This window comes from Myotis myotis, unplaced genomic scaffold (assembly GCF_014108235.1).
Source record: "Myotis myotis isolate mMyoMyo1 unplaced genomic scaffold, mMyoMyo1.p scaffold_m19_p_1, whole genome shotgun sequence".
Classification (NCBI taxonomy): domain Eukaryota; kingdom Metazoa; phylum Chordata; class Mammalia; order Chiroptera; family Vespertilionidae; genus Myotis; species Myotis myotis.
In genome coordinates this window covers 60,017,002-60,038,240 of record NW_023416313.1, presented here as the reverse complement: position 1 = coordinate 60,038,240, position 21,239 = coordinate 60,017,002, and the positions used below count along the sequence as shown (strand labels likewise).

Genomic DNA, 21,239 nt, shown 5'->3' with positions numbered 1-21,239 from the left:
CCTGAAGCACAGGATCCTGGAACACTGGGTCTGGGCTCTGGCTAGGAGGCACAGCTCAGCGGTCTCTCTGGTGCGCTCTCACTGCAGACATCTAGGACCCACGTCATGGTACTGCGATGCTCACTGTGGTGATTCCACGCGACTATGGCTGGCAAGCAGCTCCTTGCACAGGTTCAGGGGTGCTGTCCGAGGTTGGTCTGGATGTTGGTGTTGCAGCACTCCTGGCCTCCGTTGCTCCCCTCTTCAAGATGGTGTGGGTTCTCTGTCAAAGTCAAGCCTCCCTGGGGGTGCCCACGGCGGCAGCTGGGATTTCCCTTTTAGAAGAGCTCTATCTGCCAGTCCCTGGGACTCCTGAGATATCTCTCTGTCCCTCACTCACCCACACACACACCACATACATCCACAGACACCTCCCTCACTCTTTACTGTGTCACACTCTCTTCCTCCCTGCAGTCCTGTGGGCCACCATGTTTGGGCTCTGATTCTTGCCCATCTTTTGCTGTCTACAAAGATTCAGTGACTTAAAAACATTTTTTGGCATATATGGAAATTTCTTTACACTTACATTTTATTATTTTCTTTAGCAATGTGGTTTATTCTTTTTTAGTGTGCCATTTCGAGCACTATGAGTATTCTCATAGACCAGTTGTCGGCAAACTCATTAGTCAACAGAGCCAAATATCAATAGTACAACGATTGAAATTTCTTTTGAGAGCCAAATTTTTTAAACTTAAACTATATAGGTAGGTACATTGTTATTAACTTAATTAGGGTACTCCTAAGGCTTAGGAAGAGCCACACTCAAAAGGCCAAAGAGCCGCGTGTGGCTTGCGAGCCACAGTTTGCCGACCATGGTCATAGACTAACTTTCTAGAAGTGGACTTCTGAGTCAAAGGATATGTGCATTTATATCTGACTCTAGAAGAGTTGAACCAGTTTATATTCACATCATCAAAATAAGAAAATTTGGGTAAAATTTGAATTAGAGATTGGTTTTCTTCTTCCCCTTAGCATGTTCTTAGTTACTCTCTAATAGGGTATATTCAGATAATTCACACTAAATGTTTTAGTGGGCAAAATCAGTCATTCTTAAGTAGGGATGTGAAATAGAATCACTAACCCCCTGGCAATGGGCAAGGAGACACCTGATTGGTGATGTTGCTCTTATATCAGTCAGGGGCAAAGCAGTTGTACAGTCCTTAGTTCATCCTAGCTTGATGCCTGTGTCAATGGCGAGAGCTGTTTCATGCCTGAGGCACATAAAAAAAAAAAAAGAAATAGAATCACTAGTGGAATCTTTTGCATGGGCGGTACCTCTGGTCTACTGAATCAGAATCTTGACTGGCAAGCTAGGGGAGGTTATCTACCCATCATTTCAAAAGGTTGTATAGTTCATTAATACTTAGGCAACCAGGAACCCCTTATTGCATTTGAAATTATCATGTTAGTAAACCAAAGAGCCTATGTAAGTTCGAAGGGTGGTATACGTTTGAGGGCAAGATACTTCTATTGGCTTTATTAATTATTTTGTAGCCTTTTTCAAGTCAGCAAGTATTCATTATACATTGGTGAGTAGGCACTCTATCAGGTATGGGATATAGGGAGATTAGTCATGGTAATTTAACCAATGGTAGATACTGTGGTCATAGTACGTTCTTTAATTAAATACAGACATTTAACAACTTGACCCAAGGGGAACTCTTACTATAAAGGAATTTGGGACAGAAGAGGTTTATTAAGGCCTATATCAAACAAACTTTTTTCCTTAGAAAATACATTTTTCTTTTTTTTTAGATTCAAAGGAAAATCTTATGAGGTATATCATCTTTAGACTTATTTTAAAATAACTAGTCTTGCTGACAGTGTTACTAGATGCCTTCTCTTTAGCATAAAGACACTGTATGACATTTTAAGTAGTGCAGGATTCTGCACTCACCACCAGATGTCAGGATATGTTTATATATTGTTATACTGTTTTCTGGGCCAAAGTGTTCCAATTAGGCAAATTCTGACTCCTGGCATGTTTAGTTTCTAATGATGATATAGTCACACTCTTTTGTAATAAATATTTCAATACAAAAAAGTAGTTGTCAGTGGTGTAGATGTTAATTAGGTTGTATGATCATTATTAAATTGATGTTCCATGATGCTTAATCCATATCTCCTAAAATCAAATCTAACAAAATTTCAGAAATGTATGAGAATAATGCCACTAAGCCTTTTAGATACCTCATCCTTCTGAACATTTCAGTTGTAATTGTCATTTCCTAAAAATTTAGAGTAGGGAAATTTAGAGATTATTTAGTCTGGTAAGCCTTATATAGGCATTAGATATAAATTCAAAAGGGGTTTTAAAAAACTGTTTTGTCTTGTCCCCACCCCCCCTCCAGAGTGAATATAGCCATGACCCAGGGATAAACTTCTCCTGCTTGAAAATTACTAAATATTCTAAGAGTTCTTTGGGTGAGAGATGTTCCTGAGGGAAGAGTTGTGCAAATAAATAGAATAGAGACAGAAAGGAATGGTTGAGAAGCATTTTAACTTAGATTCCTTCCATTTATAATTTATCTCCACTAGTAAGGTCTAGTGGGACCAGGAACCTTGTAAACCAAAGCCAGTTCATGGAAGTGGGTGGTTATTTTGGAGTAACTGGAAGTATATTTATCTGAGGGAAGGGTCACAAAACCTTGTTGGAAGAGAAAACCTAAGGTCTGTGAAATCTGACCAAAGGGGCATTTGCTAGGCCAAAAATAAGCTTAGGTGCTGGGTAGATACAGGACTATGATGCAGAATTATAAATTTTCAAGACTTGGGCCTTGACCAGGAATTGGGTTCTCCTTTATTGAGTGCTCTGCTTGGTGCCAGTATACATTTCTGTGTTACAGATGAAGCTTTGTGGAGTATAGGAAACAGACCTGGAAAGCTTTAAAAATGACATGCTAAAGTCTTCCAATAGTAACTGATATTCTGCAGCACTAACTAATATGATGTACCATTCCTTTTGTCTGATACTGAATAATAGATTATCCTCAAACATAGCAGAGTAAAACAACAATGTTTATTGCCTCACGGGAATAAACATTGGTCATGAATTCCAGCACAGCTGTTTCTTCTATCATAGGGTCTCTTCTAAGGCTGAAGTTGTGGTGTTGGCTGAAGCTACAGGCTTATCAGGACTTGACTGGGGAAATGTTCACTTCCAAGCTCATTTACATGGCTGTTGGCAGGATTCAGTTCCTTGTGGGCTGTAGACTTGAGGTTTTCAGGTCCTCCTCGCTGGCTATTGTCCAGAAACTGCCCTCAGTTCCTTGCCACGTGGACCTCTCCTTAAGGCAGCTAACAAAATAAATAGCAGCAATTCATCAGAGTGAGCAAGTAAGAAGAGCCAGAGAGAGAGAGAGAGAGAGAGAGAGAGAGGGAGAGAGAGAGAGAGAAAACACAAGCAAGCAAGATGGACACCGTAAGTCTTTATAACCTAAATTCAGAAATAAGATTAGAACCTAATCACATTGCTTTGCTACATTGTGTTGGTTAAAAGCAAATTACTAGGTCCAGCCCACACTCAAGGGGTGGAGCTTTCACATGGATGTGGATACCAAGTGGTGGGGATCATTGGAGTCATTTGAGAAGCTGCATACCACACAGAGTGACCGGTATCTCCTCTGATTATGCCTTGGCCATACTGGTTGTTAAATATTTTTAAAATCATCTCTGGTTTCACAAATTTTTGTAAAACTTGGAGCTAAAATTCATATCATCTTTTGAGATTTACGTTCTTCAGAGCAAAATAATCTGTATGTTAATACAAAAATATAAACATCTCACTAGACTTCAAATTCCATAAAGGTAATGGCAGTGTTTTTTCTTTCTAAGAGTTGATTTCTTTAGTACCTAACCTAGTGCAAAGTACTCATTAATACATAAAGGGTTCAGAAAATGTGTACGAAATTACAAAGAAATTAGCATCCTTTTTCTCCCCTCCACTCCACTCCCCTCCTTTCCCCTCAGTTATGTTTTGTTTTTTATTTTTGTAACACGAAGGGAGAAAGGCAAAGGAAAAGGATCCAACTACATCCCACAACAGCTTCTGAGGTTCATGTGGAATTGTTTTGAAAAGACAATTTCAGGTCTGTTTCAGGAAAACTAAGTGGAAAGACCTTAAAATGAAAACTCCCATCTGTTTGTCACACAGGGATCCAATAAGAGATACAAAACAAACCTACTTGGAAAATGCCCCTTTAACACAGGGGGCGGGCTCTAAAGATCCTTTTTCTTTAGAAAGAACAAGACAGAAAAAAATACCAGAGGCAGGGAATATGGCGGCTGGCAGGATGGCAGTGAGGAAGTGAGTATGAGTGGTTGAGGGAGCGAAAGGGGAGTGTGTGGACATGTGGTGTGTGTGTGTGTGTGAGTGTTAGGGATAGTTAGATCCTTCAGGACTTTCGGGGGCTGGTGGACTTGGCTCTCCTAGATGGAGAGCCCCTGCTACAGCTGAAATCACTCCCTGAGGGGCCAGCTCTGACAGAAACCACACCATCTTGAAGAGGTCCAGCCTCCCCACCACCCAGACTGGCCTCAGACACCACCCTGAACCCTACAGGCACTCTGACCAAAGACCTGCTACCTCAGCTGCAGACCCACTGACACCAGGACTGCAGCATCCCTGGACATGGGCTCCTGTGGGTCCCAGAGTATGTCCCCACCCACCAGACCACTGCGTAGTTCCTGGGCACCGGTGTCCCACTGGCCAGCCTCAGACTGTGCTCACTGCCTGCCAAGCCTGCAGCATCAGCCCCAGGCACTGCACGTCTTGGTGCCTGGACCCTTCGTGAGAGCAAAAATGGGGAGATAGAGAAACATCCTCCAAATGAAAGAAAAAGAGGACGCGTGAGAAAGGGAACTAAATGAAACAGAGGCGTGCTATATGTCAGAAAAAGAATTCAGACTAAGGGTCATACAATTCCTACACCAGCTGGATGAGAAAACCAACAACTTATGTAAGAATTAAGAGGAAATAAAAAGCAATACAGCTACAATAAAACCATGATGGAAGGTTTCAACTATAAGAAGTAGACTATAAGAAGCAGAGTACCGAATTAGTGAATTAGAAGATAGGGCAGAAAAACACACCCAATCCGAGCAGCAATTGGAGAAAAAAATTAGAAAGCAGGAGGAGAGCCTAAGGGAGCTTTGGAACAACATGAAACAAAGTAACATACGGATAAGAAGGGTGCCAGAATGACAAGAAGAGGAGCAAGGATTAGAAAGCCTATTTGAAGAAATAATGACAGAATACTTCCCTGATTTGGGGAAGAAAAAAGTCACACAAGAACAGATAGTCCCAAACAAGATGAACCCAAAAAGACACACACCAAGACACTTCTTAATTACAATGGCAAATATTAACGACAGAGAATCTTAAAGTCTGCAAGAGAGAAACAGAGAGTTACCTACAAAGGATCTCCCATTAGATTATCAAATGATTTCTCAACAGAAACACATCAGGCCAGAAGGGAATGGAATGAAGTATACAAAGTGATGCAAAGCAAAGGACTGACTCCAAAAATACTCTATCCTGAAAGGCTATCATTCAAAGTTGCAGACTCGACCCCTAGTGTGGGGACATGCGGGACGCTGCTGGTGGATGATTCTCTCTCATCACTCATGTTTCTATCTCTCCCTCTCTGAAATCAATAAAATATATTTTAATAAAAACAAAAACAAAAAAAAGAGCAAGACAGTTTAGCAGGTAAGAGAAAGAAGTCAGGGCTGATATAAACAAACCCTTCCATCTAAATAATGAATATAGGAGTTAATGCTATGTCATTGCTCAAGTTCACAACTGGGTTCTCAAAGAAGAGTGGCAAGTTGAGTCCTTGGGTTACTCTTTCTCAGAATGATTGCTTCTGACACTTCTCACATTCCTTCATGGTCTGACTCACTTGTTTAAGTGGTGTGTCATCTCCTCAGACGCAGCACACTGAGCTGAAAGTCATTATCTTCTGCCTAAACTAGCCATTGTCCCTTACCCCACTTCGCCTTGTTCTTGACAGTGCTTCTCTTTCTGGATTTCTTGTTTTCACACCTTACCTTTCAACTCCTATTCTTCCTTACTTCCCTTTTGTGCTAAGTTACCAAATCACGTTTATATTCCCCTTTTCACTTTCTTCCCACCGTACGTTCTGTCTGATTGCCTCACCGTTGAATATGGTTTCCAGAAGGCAAGTTCTCTGCCCTCTGCATTCCCTACTTGTTCTCTAGGAGGTCTTTCTGAAACCTTGATTACATCGTGTTCCCCTCCTGTGCTCCCCCACTCCCCACTTGAAAATGTGCTCCAGTGATAAAGCCTGAAGTCTTTAACTTGGCATTCATGGCCCTATTCCATTTCTTCCATTTATTACCCCATCCCTGTTTGACCTAAACATTCCACATTTTTATCTGCCTATCTTTCTTTATTCTGTCCTGTCTCTGCTTAATTCATATATTTGTTCTTTTTGTCAGGGATAAATCAAAGTTTTGTGTGTTCTGTTGCTTAATCCTTTTGGGGCCCCCTTAAGAAAAAGAATACAAAATTAAAAATTCTAAATTAGGGACAGAGCACTGGAAAGGACCCAAACAAATGAGGGACCCTGAAACTTAAACTACAGTAGTTTCACATATGTCAGCCCCAACCCTTCTATCTTGCGTATATTTTAGCCAAAAATTGTGCAAAGGAGCCAAAGGTTTCCTCCATGAAGCTTTCGGTTGACCCCCGCCAAGACTAATATCACCTGTTAGTTGAAGGCAAGGATCTTGTCTTATACTACTTTATAGTCTCATAGAGTCTTATACCTTAAATTTAGTGATTATTAAAAAAATACTACTTCTTAATTAAATTGTTACAAAAATAATCACATAGAGTTGAGAAGTTTCTTACATACATGTTATTTTTTTTTTTTAAATAGTTGTTCTCAAAATGCTAAGCTGTTATTGGGGCCCAAGGTAAGTTTCTGTTATGTACTAGCTAAGATTATATGAATGAAATTTCTTTGTAGAACTGTTTGTTTTGTGGTTATATATGTTCTAACATCATTTTTAGAGGTCAGCTTTTATAACAGTTACATATGCTCTTTTGTTGGTATGTTGTAGACATAAGATGTATTTTAGGAAAACATTTTTGCAAAATATGAAACTTGGTTATTATATAGTATTCAAAGAATCCTGTCCTGAGAGTTATTTATTTTTGTTGTTGTCCTTTTGAACTTGTATCTGTAAGAGACCTCTGTCTGTTTCCTCACTGTTCCAGGACTCACCCAGGAAGGCCTTTTTAGGGTGAATGGCAACATGAAGGTGGTGGAGCAACTGCGCCTGAAGTTCGAGAGCGGCGTGCCCGTGGAGCTCCGGGAGGACGGCGACGTGTGTGCAGCGGCCAGTCTGTTAAAGCTCTTCCTGAGGGAGCTGCCCGAGAGTGTGATCCCCGCGGCCTTGCGTCCTCGGTTCCTTCAGCTCTTTCAGGGTTAGTGCAGTAAATCCTTTCATCAATTAAAAAATTTCATCTTCCAGTTAAAACTAAACTTTTAGCACTCGCTGGTTGGGCTCAGTGGATAAGATCTTTGGCCTGCAGACTGAAGGGTCCCGGATTCAATTCTGGTCCAAGGCACATGCTTGGGGTATTGGCTCAATTCCCCAATGTGGGGGGTGCATGTAGGAGGCAGCCAATCAATGCTTCACTCTCATCATTGATATTTCTATCTCTCTCTCTCCTTCTCCCTTCCTCTCTGAAATCAATAAAAATATATTTTTTAAAAAAATGAAACTTTTAAATATTAACCATTTTAATTTTAAATATTTAAACTGGAAATATTAAAATGAGCTTTTACATATTTGTCATCTCTCTATAATCACCATCTTGCTATTTTACTCTAGGCCCCCATCTTCTACCCTAAAATAATACTAAACTGATTATGAATACCATTACTAAGTGGAATTCCTAAGACTGTTGGTATAGGAATACTTCAGTAACATAATACTAAGAATGCTTTGGGGCCAAAGAATTCTTTTCTGACTAATGATTGCCATAAGAGTGAGAATACGACATTAAATCTGTGTAGGAAATAATAAGTGAACTGTATTTGGTTAGTGACCTTTGAAACTGACAAGTTACTTCTTTTTCTTATAAATAAAATTGAATCCTAAGATAATTGTATTAATTCTGTGAGGCAAAATTGATTTATGATTGTAGTATTAAGTAATTTTAAATGAAGAAACTTATTTTTATTCTCACCCATGGATGATTTTAGTGATTTTTTTTAAATTAAATCTTTATTGTTCAGATTATTACATTTGTTCCTCTTTTTTCCCCCCATAACTCCCCTCCTCCCAGTTCCCGCCCCACCCTCCGCCCTCACTCCCCACCCACTGTCCTCATCCATAGGTGCACGATTTTTGTCCAGTCTCTTCCCGCATCTCCCACACCCCTTCCCCCCCCCCCCAAGAATAGTCAGTCCATTCCCTTTCTATGTCCCTGATTCTATTATGATCACCAGATTATTTATTCACTTGATTCTTAGATTCACTTGTTGATAGATGCATGTTTGTTGTTCATAATTTGTATCTTTACCTTTTTCTTCCTCTTCCTCTTCTTAAAGGATACCTTTCAGCATTTCATATAATCCTGGTTTGGTGGTGATGAACTCCTTTAGCTTTTCCTTATCTGTGAAGCTCTTTATCTGACCTTCAGTTCTGAATGATAGCTTTGCTGGATAAAGTAATCTTGGTTGTAGGTTCTTGGTATTCATCACTTTGAATATTTCTTGCCACTCCCTTCTGGCCTGCAAAGTTTCTGTTGAGAAATCAGCTGACAGTCATATGGGTATTCCCTTGTAGGTAACTGAGTTTCTTTCTCTTGCTGCTTTTAAGATTCTCTCTTTGTCTTTTGCTCTTGGCATTTTAATTATGATGTGTCTTGGTGTGGTCCTCTTTGGATTCCTTTTGTTTGGGGTTCTCTGCGCTTCCTGGACCTGTAAGTCTATTTCTTTCACCAGGTGGGGGAAGTTTTCTGTCATTATTTCTTCAAATAGGTTTTCAATATCTTGCTCTCTCTCATCTTCTGGCACCCCTATAATTCTGATGTTGGTACGCTTGAAGCTGTCCCAGAGGCTCCTTACACTATCTTCGTATTTTCGGATTCTTTTTTCATTTTGCTTTTCTGGTTGGGTGTTTTTTGCTTCTTCGCATTTCAAATTTTGCCTTGATTCTTGCGCTCCTCTGGTCTGCTGTTGGGAGTCTGTATAGTATTCGTTATTTCAGTCTGTGTATGCTTAATTTCTAGTTGGTTCTTTATCATAACATCGAGGGTCTCATTAGATTTCTTGAGGATCTCACTACATTTATCGGCGGCTTCTAGACAGTTCTTAAGAGACCTTAAAAGTGTGGTTCTGAACTCAATACCCTCCATTGACAGTTTTGTCCTGTTTCTTTGTCTCCGCATTTTTTATGCTTTTTTGGTGCACCCCCTAGTGGTCTTTGTGCGCAGTCTTGTTGTAGTTAAGCCTTGATTGTTGCCGGTAATAGTGGGGGTGATTTGACCTCCAGGCTAACTGGCTATGAGACGATTTTAGTGATTTTGAGAGAGAAAGGATATGAGAGAGAGAGAGAGAGAGAGAGAAAAAGATCGATTGTCTACCTCCCATACTCACCCCTAACAAGGATTCAACCACAACCAGGCACGTGCCCTGACCGGGAATTGAACTGGCAACGGTTTAGTGCACGAATCACGCCCAGCCACCTGAGCCACACTGGCCAGGGCATAATTTTTTATTTTACTAGTATTCTCTCATTCCTTGAAAACCTCTGGGGCTAGATTTGAGATGTTTCATAAAGTATTAATGGAGTACCTGCTAGTTGTGTAAACTGCTAAGTAGAGGGAATAAGGTATCAGATTGTGTAACCTCTGTAAAAATAAACTTCTCTCTTTAATATGTCAGGTAGAAAATAAAGACTTACTCTTACTGAGGGCGCATCTGGTCGCTCTAAAGCTAGAGATGTCAACGCTCGTTACAGACTCACTGAAAGAAGTTATAGTATTCTCATCTCCCCTCTTCTACTACACATTGATATCTAATGAAATATTTTTGCTCTAATTTCCTTAATAAAGACTACCCTGCTTTCATATTTGTCCTCATAATAACAGGTTAGTTTTCCAGATACTCTGTCACAACGCAATGCCAGATTTTTTTTTTTTTTTTAATGTATGGTCCTTCAGATTATATCCTGTAAAAGAGCAAGCTATCTCCAAATTAAATAGCTTAAAATTCTTAGATCAAGATCCTATTTTCCATGCTAAGGAGGATAGAATTCTGGAGCCTCCACAAAGTATTTTTCAGACCTTTGAGCTGACGCGAATCTGGACGCTGCCCGAGCATCCCTGCTGTGGGGGGCAGCCTTTGGTTTTGTAGACAACGGGCCTTCTGTGGAAGAGCACATTTACATTGTCACTTTCTAACAGGAGCTGTGTGGTTTCTGAAGATGAGATGATTATTATGTTTTTAGAATATCTGCACACCAGGTATTTATCGAAAGCTATCTAAAAGTTGATTTCTGTTAAAACGTTTTGCTCCTGTCACAGTCCTGGTGTGGATGATCTAGTTAAGAGATCATCTTTTTCTGTTTTCATGTGAAGGTTATCTCTGATTGCAAGGTCTTGCCTTCCTTGATTGAGGTTTTTAAAGTAATTATCTCAGTTTGGCCATATTCCATGCCTTGGGTCCTTTATTCTTATCTTGGTGGGCCAGTAATATATGTTTTCTCTTTTTATAGCCTCAGGTGTGCTTGGGGAATAGATATGAGTTGCAAACAATAAAAAGACTTTAGGATAGGATTAACTTAATTTAGGATTAACTAGAAATCCCTTTGTGTGAATGTTCCCTACTGAAAAATCTGTAATATAAGTGCAAATATTTCTATCCCATAATTGGATATGGAAAGGCCACCCTGGCAAAGGGGGTTTGTCAAACTGTCATGAGTGGAAATTAATAAATTAGGAAGTTCTGAGACAAGGTTGAATTAGCACCAAGGAGAGCTGATGCAGACTATGCTTTGCCAAGCCCCAAAGCAGCTATTATTCTTTAGGAATTCAAATCTTTTCTATCTGTACCTAGGGTGGGGCCTTTACTTATAAAATTCGTCAGCCTGTCAGACCTGATCTTTTGTCCTGAAAGGAAGAAGCAGTCTTCCGCTTTCTAGGAACCTTCAGTGGCTGACTAATGCGTCCTCTCTCCCTTCAGGTGAATTTGGGACTCAGCCCAAAGACTCATGCTATTAGCTTGGTAGGATCAGATGTATGCTCTTTGTGGGGTCTTTTTTTTTTTTTTTTTGTAATCTAATTTTTCTTTTATTTTTTTATTTCAAGAAAAACAATTTTAAGTATAAATGTTTATCTCGGCGACCCAGATGTTTTTGTGTGTTGTTTTTTTTATTGATTTTTTAGAGAGGAAGGGAAAGAGAGAGAGAGTTAGAAACATCAATGAGAGAGAAACATCGATCAGTTGTCTTCTGCACGCCCCTACTGGGGATGTGCCCGCAACCAAGGTACATGCCCTTGACTGGAATCGAACCTGGGACCCTTGAGTCTGCAGGCCGACGCTCTATCCACTGAGCCAAACCGGTTAGGTCCAGCTGTTTTTATTTAAGAAAAAAGAGAGATTCTGATGTGCCATCTAGACAATTGGTCAGTTAATACAAATAATGGAAATGAAGAGGGAAAGTTATTATGGGGCCATGATGAGTAAAATGAATGTCAGTGCTTAGAAGATGGGGGATTAAGGCTGAAGATGTGAATTTCGTAGCCATCCACATAAACTCAACAGTCTTCATACTTAGCATTTTGAATATTATAGCTGTAAAGAGATGGCAGTAAGCTAATTTTATATATCTTTCATCGTGCTTTAAGTGCCTATTCTGTGCCAAGATTTCGCTTAGATGATTTATGTATGTGTGGCTTCTAAACCCATTACAGCTACTCCTACAATACAGTTAACCTTCACCAATGCAGGGTTAGGGACACATGTGTGCATGTTCTCCTAAAGTCTCTCCCTTCTTAGAGCACTACTTCTGTGGCATCAGGTAACCTTAATTGTCTTCTTATAGGCCCTATCTCCAAATACAGTCTCATTGGGGGTAAGTAGGGCTTTGACCTGTGAATTTTGTACAGACAGAATTCAGTGCATAACACAGGGCTTTTAAAAACGTATGACACACCTGGCTGGCATGGCTCAGTGGTTGAGTATCGACCTATGAACCAGCAGGTCCCAGTTCCCGGTCAGTTCCGGGTTGCAAGCTCAATCCCCAATATGGGCCATGCAGGAGGCAGCTGATCAATGGCTCTCTCTCATCTCATCCATTATGTTTCTCTCCCTTCCTCTTTGAAATCAATAAAAATATTACAAAAAAATGTATCATAGTTTATAAAAAGAAAAATGTATCACAATTTGGTAAGTGTACAAGTGAAAATTGATTAGTAAAGAGCCTACAGTGGATGCTACTTAGGTGGTCTCTGGGATAGAAATTATTATTACAGAATTGATGTTTTTTGTCTTGGAAATCTTTAATGGCTAGCACAGCTAAAAGTAAAGAATGATTCTAAAATCCATGGGAAAAATTTTACTGGGGTGTATTTTCTTAATTTGTATAGATAATTCTTTATGTTTTTAGTTTATGTTTTAACATTGATTCTCTTTGAGAATTTATTACTTGCAGTGACAATAAATTACCACTGTTTAGTTTAATGTCTAGCAGATGTTTTATTTATATAGTTTAAAACCTAGCAAGTATTTTATTTATATAATCTCTTGATCCCAGCACCAGCCCTAATGTGATATAGGCCCCTTATTTCTTAGCAGATTTTCACTGATTCTCACTTTTTCAACTGGCACTTCACTATAGCCCTGGGCTGCCTCAGGTATCCAGGAATCCAGTGATACCCAGAGACTAAGCGTCAGCACTCCTACCTGATAATACACTTGCCCAAATGTGTGTGTGGCGGTAAGCTCCCTAGAGACTGACAGGCTTTGGAACAGTCTCTCTTCAGTCGCTTGCATTCACTTCTAAACGTCTTTGAAATCTCATCTACTTCTGTCTTCTCTGCTGTTTTTGTTGCCCTTGGGTGCTTATGCTTTTTGAACATTATTTTATTGTCATTATAATGGAATCTTGGGAAGAACATGGGATCACTCCTTTAAATGGACATTCTCCTTTGCCTCCCCCTCCCCCATACTTGATTTTAAATGGAACAGAAGTTTATAATAGCTGTGCAAACAATATGTGAGAATAAAGTGCTGTGAGTTTTAGTTTATGAGCGTTTGATAATTTAAACAGCAACTGTTTTTCTGAAGAAAAGCACCCTGATAGTAGGGCCATTTTAATGAGTACTGTGTCTAATTGTAAAGACATCTAATTTAATGAGCTGACTTGTGCTTGAGTCTTGAGTTCTGCTTTTTTCATTATCTGAGGAATTCACTCAGAAAGTTTGAGTCAAGCTTGTCTTTATCCATATGCATATCATGATGACACTTGCATTGCTTGCAATCAGCTGAGTGGTTTTTACCCTGCAGATGTTGGCTAGTTGTAATACTAGTGACGTCATCACTCTTTGGATAGGATGAGCTCCATGGGAAGGACATGACATTTTTCCTCCCCTAAGTTAATTCCTTCTTACTGAGATGCTCCTTTTCTTTTGAAATTATTCAACCTTCACAAATTTCTGTGTCTATGAAAAACAATCATATTAAACTCCAAGTTTAAGCCCTTTCATTTTCAGTTTGTGCCTTTTAGGCATTTGATAAGCAATAACAAGTATATAAACGCTTCTTTTCTTCTGGATAAAAATCTAAATGTAGAAAAGAATTAAAAGGTTGCCACTGGCATATCTGCCCAAGGTGCCAATCATTCAGATTGTGAAACCTGCACTGGAATGAGTTGCAGATGTGGTGCCAGGAAGCCCAGGTTTCCACATGTGACTCCATACATTGTGATGACATTCCAGTTGGTTCTGCTTCCTGCAAATCCACGTGACAGGAAAAACCTTACTTGTGTTTATGATACTCTGTGATCTCTAAGATTGTATATCCTGATAACTAGATGACCTTTTCTGTACAGAGCACATATATAAATCTTTTTTTTTTCCTTTGATGCTATGAGATAGTTATAAGTAATGAGTGGGATTATTCAAATTCTGAATGAGAAGCCTTGGCTAAGCAAAATTCTGCATTAGAGCTGGTCTTGAAGTATGTGTGTGTGTGTGTGCATGTGTGCCTGTAAATTTGTTGAAGTGTTTCATCTATTGTCCTCTATTCAGTTCTCTTTATTCTTGACAGATTATACCTTTACAATTATTTTATTGTCATTTTAGTGAGTCATTAGGAGAAAAGTAGATAAACTTATCTTTAGCTGTAACTTCTCTGACTTTTTTCCCCCTATACTTGATTCTAAAGCCAACAGAATTTCTTTTAAGAGGTTTATTGAGATATAATTTATACATCATAAAATTGACCCATAAAGTATATGATTTAGTGATTCTTAGTGTATTCACAGAGTGCAATTATCACCACATCTGGTTTTAGAACATTTTTATCATTTCAAACTGGAAGTGTATTAGCAGATACTCCCCATTCTTTCCTCAGCCTCCCCGCTGCCCCTCCACGTCCCCCAGCCCTAGGCAGTCCGTCTATATAGATTGCCTATTATGGGCATTTCCTATAAATGAATCACACACCATGTGGTTTTCTTGTGACTGGCTTCTTTCACTTAGTATAAGTTACAAGGTCCATTCTTGTTAGAACATAGATCAGCACTTCCTTTTTATGGCTGGTTAATATTCCCTTGCATGACTGTACCACACTTTTGTTATCCATTCATTCATTGATAGACTTTGGGCCTTTTTCACCTTTTGGCTATTATGAATAATGCTGTTATGAACACGTATTTACATGGTGTTATATGGGCATAACCTTTCGACTAGCTGTGCTGTTATGAACACTTATCTACAAATTCTTATTGGTTATGTGCTTTCATTTCTCTTGAGTAACTGCCTAGGAGTGGATTTGCTGGGTCAAATGGTAACTTTATGTTTAACATTTAAGGAACAATTTTCCCAAGTAATTGAACTATTATACATTCCCATCAGTAATGAATGAGAGTTTTAATTTCTCTACATCCCCCCAACACCTGTTGTTACCTGTATTTTTTATTTTAGGCAATAGAATTTTGTAGTAGCAGGAAGATTATGGGCCTGCAGAGGAGGAAGGGAGAGGAGACTAAGCCCCTTCAAGGCCAAGAGATAAGGTCTATTAGAGATTTTTGGAATTAATTGTTATGAACTGAGTGAAATCCTCAGTAAATTCTGCATTTTTCACTCATGCTTTTATGTGAATATCTTATTTGGATTGAGCTGGAAGAGAGTACAGACAACTAATGAATTATTTAAAAAAAATATGCAACTTGTGTTCTCTTCGGCAGCACATACACTAAAATTGGAAAGATACAGAGAAGATTAACGTGAACCCCGTGCAAGGATGACATGCAAATTCGTGAATCATTCCATATTTTTTTTAAAAAAAGGTATCCAACTTGTATTTATAGAAGGTCAATTCACTTAAAAGAAATATTGAAAATTTGCTTAAAGAATATCAAATTGAAAGTATGTCAAATGATTAGCTTGCTGGTCACCCGTAAACCTGTCCTAATTCCATTCAGCTGCATTGTAAACACCTACTTTTCTGAACCCATGGACATACTCAATTTTTGCATTAAGTCCATAAATAAATTTGAAGACTTAAGGGAGAAAGAAGAGACCTTCAAAATAGACTTAAAATAACTCTGGGCTTAACTCTGGGCTTCATGGTTTAATTCAAAGGACACCAACTCAGTCCACTTACAGCTTGAGCAGCGTCAGCTGAATCTTGAGGAAAGGATAAGTGGTGATATGTTTTCCCTATTAACTACTTAGTAAGTAGTGTGTCAGTCCCTCCCCCCCCCCCCCCCCACACACACACACTTAATATAGCACTAGATTCATAGGGAAAGCCAAGAAGCTAAGTTTTATTGAGCTGGGATAGTGCCTTATTGTTCAAGATTAGCATGTTATATATTCAGAGGCTCCCCTTTCTGTGTGCTGTGGTGATTTTTCCTGTTCTCCTGTGTACTGGCATCCCATATGAACACGTTCTTCATCTGTTAAATGCTTGTCTAACAGCTAACCTAGATTTGATCTTCCATTTTGGACATTTAGATAGACTATTTTATATGTTTCTTATATTTTTATCTGTGCTACCTGTTTCCCCTGACAAGCATGCAGCACTCAGTAAATGCCCTCAGAACAGATTAGCTGACCTACTATTTACGTATCATCAGGAGTTAGTTTTTGTTATAGGGCTGAAATGCAAAGCCTCACTAATTCTCTGTTCAGCCTGCAGGCCTTTGCCTACATGTTACTTTGAGCAGATACTAATTGTGTGGGTCAGCATGCAGGTTCATTCTGGGAGCAGGAGTGAAGTGTGGATCCTGGCTAATTTAGCAATACACACACTTCTGCATCTAATCAGAATCTAATCAGAATGGTAAGATTGGTAGTTTCATTAATAGTGTCTAAGAATAGACTAATTAATTTTTATTAGTCACTTTATCATCTCGCACTTTGAGAAATTTGTGTGGGGCCTCTGAGAAAGAACTTTGTCATGGTCAAGGGTTACGAGAGAGCTATAAAAACATAGCCTCTCATTTTACATGGAAAAGTACAAATTCCATTAGTTATAAGATGTGATTATGAAGCTTCTCGTCACTCGAAAGAAATGATTCTACTTCTGGAGAATGAAATGCAGAGGCAGTTTGTGATTGCTTTTCCCATTCTTCTGCGAATGCATATTTAGAAAGTATGTCATTCACGTTTTTTATTCTCACTATTTTTAGAAAACATTTTGTGCCCGACATTCTTGTAGGCTCTTATTAAAATGTTGTTCCCCACACACACACATATCTCAGGACCTAAGAAGCTATAATGTATTAGGGTTCCTACCCAATACTATTCATCAATTTTGCTTGTCGATTCAGAAAACATTTTAAAAATATTGACATGTATGAAACAGCTAATTCTGTTAGAGTGCGTTGATCAACTCATGTGCTCTGAGGTCGGACTGCCCGGACTTGAACTGCAGTTGAGCTCTGCGGTGGTTGTGTGGACATGGACAAGTTTTCATCTCTGTTTCAGTCTAGTTGTCTCTAAGTGGGATGAGATTCCTGTTGCCGCTTTACCACAAACTTAGTGACTTAAAACAGCGAGCATACGTTTATTATCTCATAGTGGGGTGTGAAGGCTCAGCTAGTTTCTCTCTTCAGCTCTCACAAGACTAAAATCAAGGTGTATGTTGGCCTGAGTTCTTACCCGACCAGACTCACTCAGGTCGTTAGCAGTCTTCAGTGCCATGTGGTTGTAGGACTGAGGTCCCTGTGTCCTTGCTGACGTCTCCTCAGTTTCTAGGAGCTGTCCACATCCCTGAGCTTGTGCCCTCTCTTTATCTCCAAAGTCAGCAACAGCTCATTGTTCTGTCTAATCAATTAGCAAGTTTTCATAAATCCTTTTGTGAAGCTTAATGAGGAAATAAAAAGCTACTTCAATAAATCTGGCACCATGAGGCTATTGCTTGTTTTAATGGCTGACCTTCTCATGACTTTGAGATATATTGTGGTACAGATTAGCATTCAGTTTGTTTTTTTTCTCCTTGAGGCTAAAATTGTAAGTTCAGTATAACTTCATGGCCAGTGAAAAGTTAGAGCACGTGACAAGCACTAGGATAAATGTCCAGATTAGAGTTAGGTGTCACCCCTCATGTGATCTGGGTCCAGCATTACTGGTTATGCTTATCTTTTTTAACGAGAGCAAATACTTGTCACCTGGTTCACTGGTTGCTGCTTACTCTGGAACAGAAGTTTTTATGGTACAGTCTTCTCTAAGTGCTGACTAATTTTCTCTGTGTACTGTGTAGATGCTGCTAGTTGAGTGTCCGTGTCTTTGCTTGAGAAATGGGTCAAATTTAGCCAAGAATGAATGAAAACTTTCAAGAAAACTTGAATAATTTGAAGTGACACTTTTCCCTAAAAGAGTAAGTTTGTTCTTGTTCTAGGAAAAGGTTGATGTTAAGGAAAATGATGACTATTTCAGTTATTAACCATTATTCCATCTGCAAAGTTTTCTTAAACTTTCCAGACCCATGAATTAACACATTCTAATTTTGATTCCAATTCATAGAAATAACTTCAGGTTTCAAGTAGTTAAAATATTTTAAACAGCTTCAGAGATACATGTACTTCCATTTCTGAGGCCCTTCTGTGGAATTTCATTGCTGAGTATCCTTATTCTCCCACCATCAAATAACCCTTTCTTATCATTTAAATAACTCTCTTTGATCCAACTCCAACTTAACACTTTGAACCAGCGAGTTCTTTAAATAGATTAAATTATTCCACATTTCTTTCAGATATATTCGAGATATAGGAGTCTCTTAATTCCTATGCTAGTTTGTCTTACTGTGTCTTAAAAGTGTGTCATAAGCGTGTATCAGTCTATTAAAGCTATCTTTTTTTCAATCCTCACCCGAGGATATTTTTTTCCATTGATTTTTTAGAGAGTGGTAGGGAGAGATATGCAGAAAGAAAGAGAAACATTGCTATGTGAGAGACACATGGATTGGTTGCCTCTCACACATGCCCCTACTGAGCAAACCTGTAACTCAGGTACCTGCCCTTGACCAAGAATAGAAACCACAACTCTTTGGTACATGGGCCGATGCTCTAACCACTTACCAACACTGGCCAGGGCTAAAACTATTTCTTAACCACTTTTTATATGCAAGGAATTTATTGAGGGGCTTTAAGAGACATTTAAAACTGAACCTCCAACTCTGAGCTCACATTTGCCAGTTTTGTGGATTTTTATTTTTTAACTTAAACTGCCTATAAACATCAGACACATTCTCAGTGAGGCCTTCCTGAAAATCTTATTTATAATTTCAGTCACCATCCCTCACCAGGCTGGTACTCCCAGCTCCCCTAGCCCTGTTACTATATTTATTGTTTAACATTTTACCTACTAGACCAGGGGTGGGCAAACTTTTTGACTCGAGGGCCACAATGGGCTCTTAAACTGGACCGGAGGGCCGGAACTAAAGCATGGATGGAGTGTTTGTGTGAACTAATATAAATTCAAAGTAAACATCATTACATAAAAGGGTACGGTCTTTTTTTTTTTTTAGTTTTATTCATTTCAAACGGGCCGGATCCGGCCCGCGGGCCGTAGTTTGCCCACGGCTGTACTAGACTCTGAGCTCCATGAAGGTAGGGGTTGGTTTGTTTGCTTGCTGCTGCATCACAAATGCCTAGAATTTTGCCTAGCATAGAATAAACCACTCAATAAAGACCTCTTGAATGATTGTTTCATACATGTATTTTACATAGATAAAACAACTTACATATGTAGAACAAACAAGACACGTTTAAACTTTATCCAGAATCTGCACATGTCTTACCATCTCACTGCTATCAACCTCTGGTCCAGGGACAGCTGGCTTTTACTTTTCTGGACTGTCACAATAGTCCCCTACCTATTCTCCCTGCTTTCGATTTTGCCCCTTAGAGCCTAGATTCAGCACAGCAGCCCGAGTGGCCCCTAAAGTCACATCCCCCCACAGCTCAAAACCCTCACTCAGGGTGGCAGTAGGGAGTCGGGGGGGAGGCCATAGCTTAAAATAAGACTGTGTTGGCTGGCTCTAGTCCTCCCCCACACTGTCTCCTGACTTTATTTTCTACTACTCTCCCACCTATACCACGTGGCCCCAGCCCCAAGGCCCCTTCAGGGCCCCCTTTTCATTGCTTAGAATGCACTTCCCTCTTCGCTTCAGCTCTCTGCTTAGCGGTTCCCATGTTAGAGAGGCCTCCCCTGACTCCTGACTGTGTTTCATGAAATAACGTTCCCCACCCCTGCATAACGCGGCTTTACTTCCCCTTTCCCTGCTTTATATTTCTTCATAGCACTTATGTTACTGATCGTTTGATTGTCTCTCCCCTTGATTTGAATATGTTTCATAAAAGCATGATGTTTCTTTTGTTCAGTGCTGTATCTTCAGCGTTGTCAGACACATAGAAAACACCTGGAAATATTATAGATAGTGTACAATAAGTATATATCATGAATTAGTGTGTATTAATTCATAGAAGCACTGCTAATTCTTTTTTATAATGTGAAAACTCGAGGGAGAGCCATTGTAATTACCAATATAAATGCAAGAACATGAGTGAATAGGTAGTATTTATTATATTTAGGTATCAGCAAATCAAAAGATAATGAAAGTAATAATAAAGTAATTATTATGAACTGTGTTTCTCACAAACATGAAAAGGCTTCTGCTTATTAGGCACATTTGCACCCAGACTCCCAGACTCAGTGCTTTGTTGGGCATTCTCCTACATTCTCCTACAGGCTTCTCCAAAGGAGTTGAGCCATGGTGATTCTCTCGTGTAGGAAGTCTTGCTGTAATGGTGCTATTTACCACATATTTCTGGAAAGCAGTGCAAACTGCAGATTCTCAGTATGTTAGCACATAATTAATCAGTATGAAAAGAAGTGAGAAGAAATATGCTAATAAGGAAAGGCCTTTACTGCACTGTCAGTATGTTTAAAGAAAGATTCAGGAGGTCCATTGTGACTATTGAAGGTTCAAATGCAGTATGTAAAACCACTGACGTAGAGGACACTCAAGATTCTCGCCCAGTGAGTGAATCAGTGAATCCATCTTCCATCAGAGGAAATGGAAGTTTGGGGGCATAGAATGAGATAAAGATAAGACATATTTTCCGCAATTACTTCTGTTTTTTTTGAGAATATGTTTAGTGATTCTTCCATTCATGCCATAAAGGATTTAATATTATTTTAATAAGCTTGAGAGTCTCTGAATATATCTATTTCCATTACTTGTCCATTTTATTTCCTTGGGAAGATTATTTATTGCATTTCAAAAATTGGAAGTAAATTATGAAAATGTTACATTTTTAAGGATGCTATTGTCATAAATTCATAACTATTTGAGAATTTATTTTATTTGACGAGGTTTCTTCGCATGCAAGGGTTTGAAATTTCATGTCAGACTGAGGCCAGTGGCCCATTCATTTCCAGGGCTATTGGAATTCTGTTGCTTGTACCCTTAAATGTACACTTT

The 21,239-nt window shown here is 39.2% G+C and overlaps 1 protein-coding gene, 1 non-coding gene and 1 pseudogene across 4 annotated transcripts in view; all 3 read left to right on the top strand.

The window, feature by feature from the left end:
* The window catches only part of FAM13A (family with sequence similarity 13 member A), a 276,291-nt gene that overhangs the window by 38,265 nt on the left and 216,787 nt on the right, over window positions 1-21,239 (top strand). For all 3 annotated transcript variants that reach the window (XM_036339586.1, XM_036339576.1, XM_036339596.1), the window contains exon 3: window positions 7,286-7,495. In XM_036339586.1, the coding sequence (XP_036195479.1) occupies window positions 7,286-7,495 (210 nt within the window). The remainder of the gene's footprint in view (window positions 1-7,285; window positions 7,496-21,239) is intronic.
* On the top strand, window positions 1,119-1,263 carry LOC118662154 (annotated as a pseudogene).
* Window positions 15,479-15,583, top strand: LOC118661302. Its single transcript, XR_004969268.1, has one exon. It is a non-coding gene; the product is annotated as a U6 spliceosomal RNA (small nuclear RNA).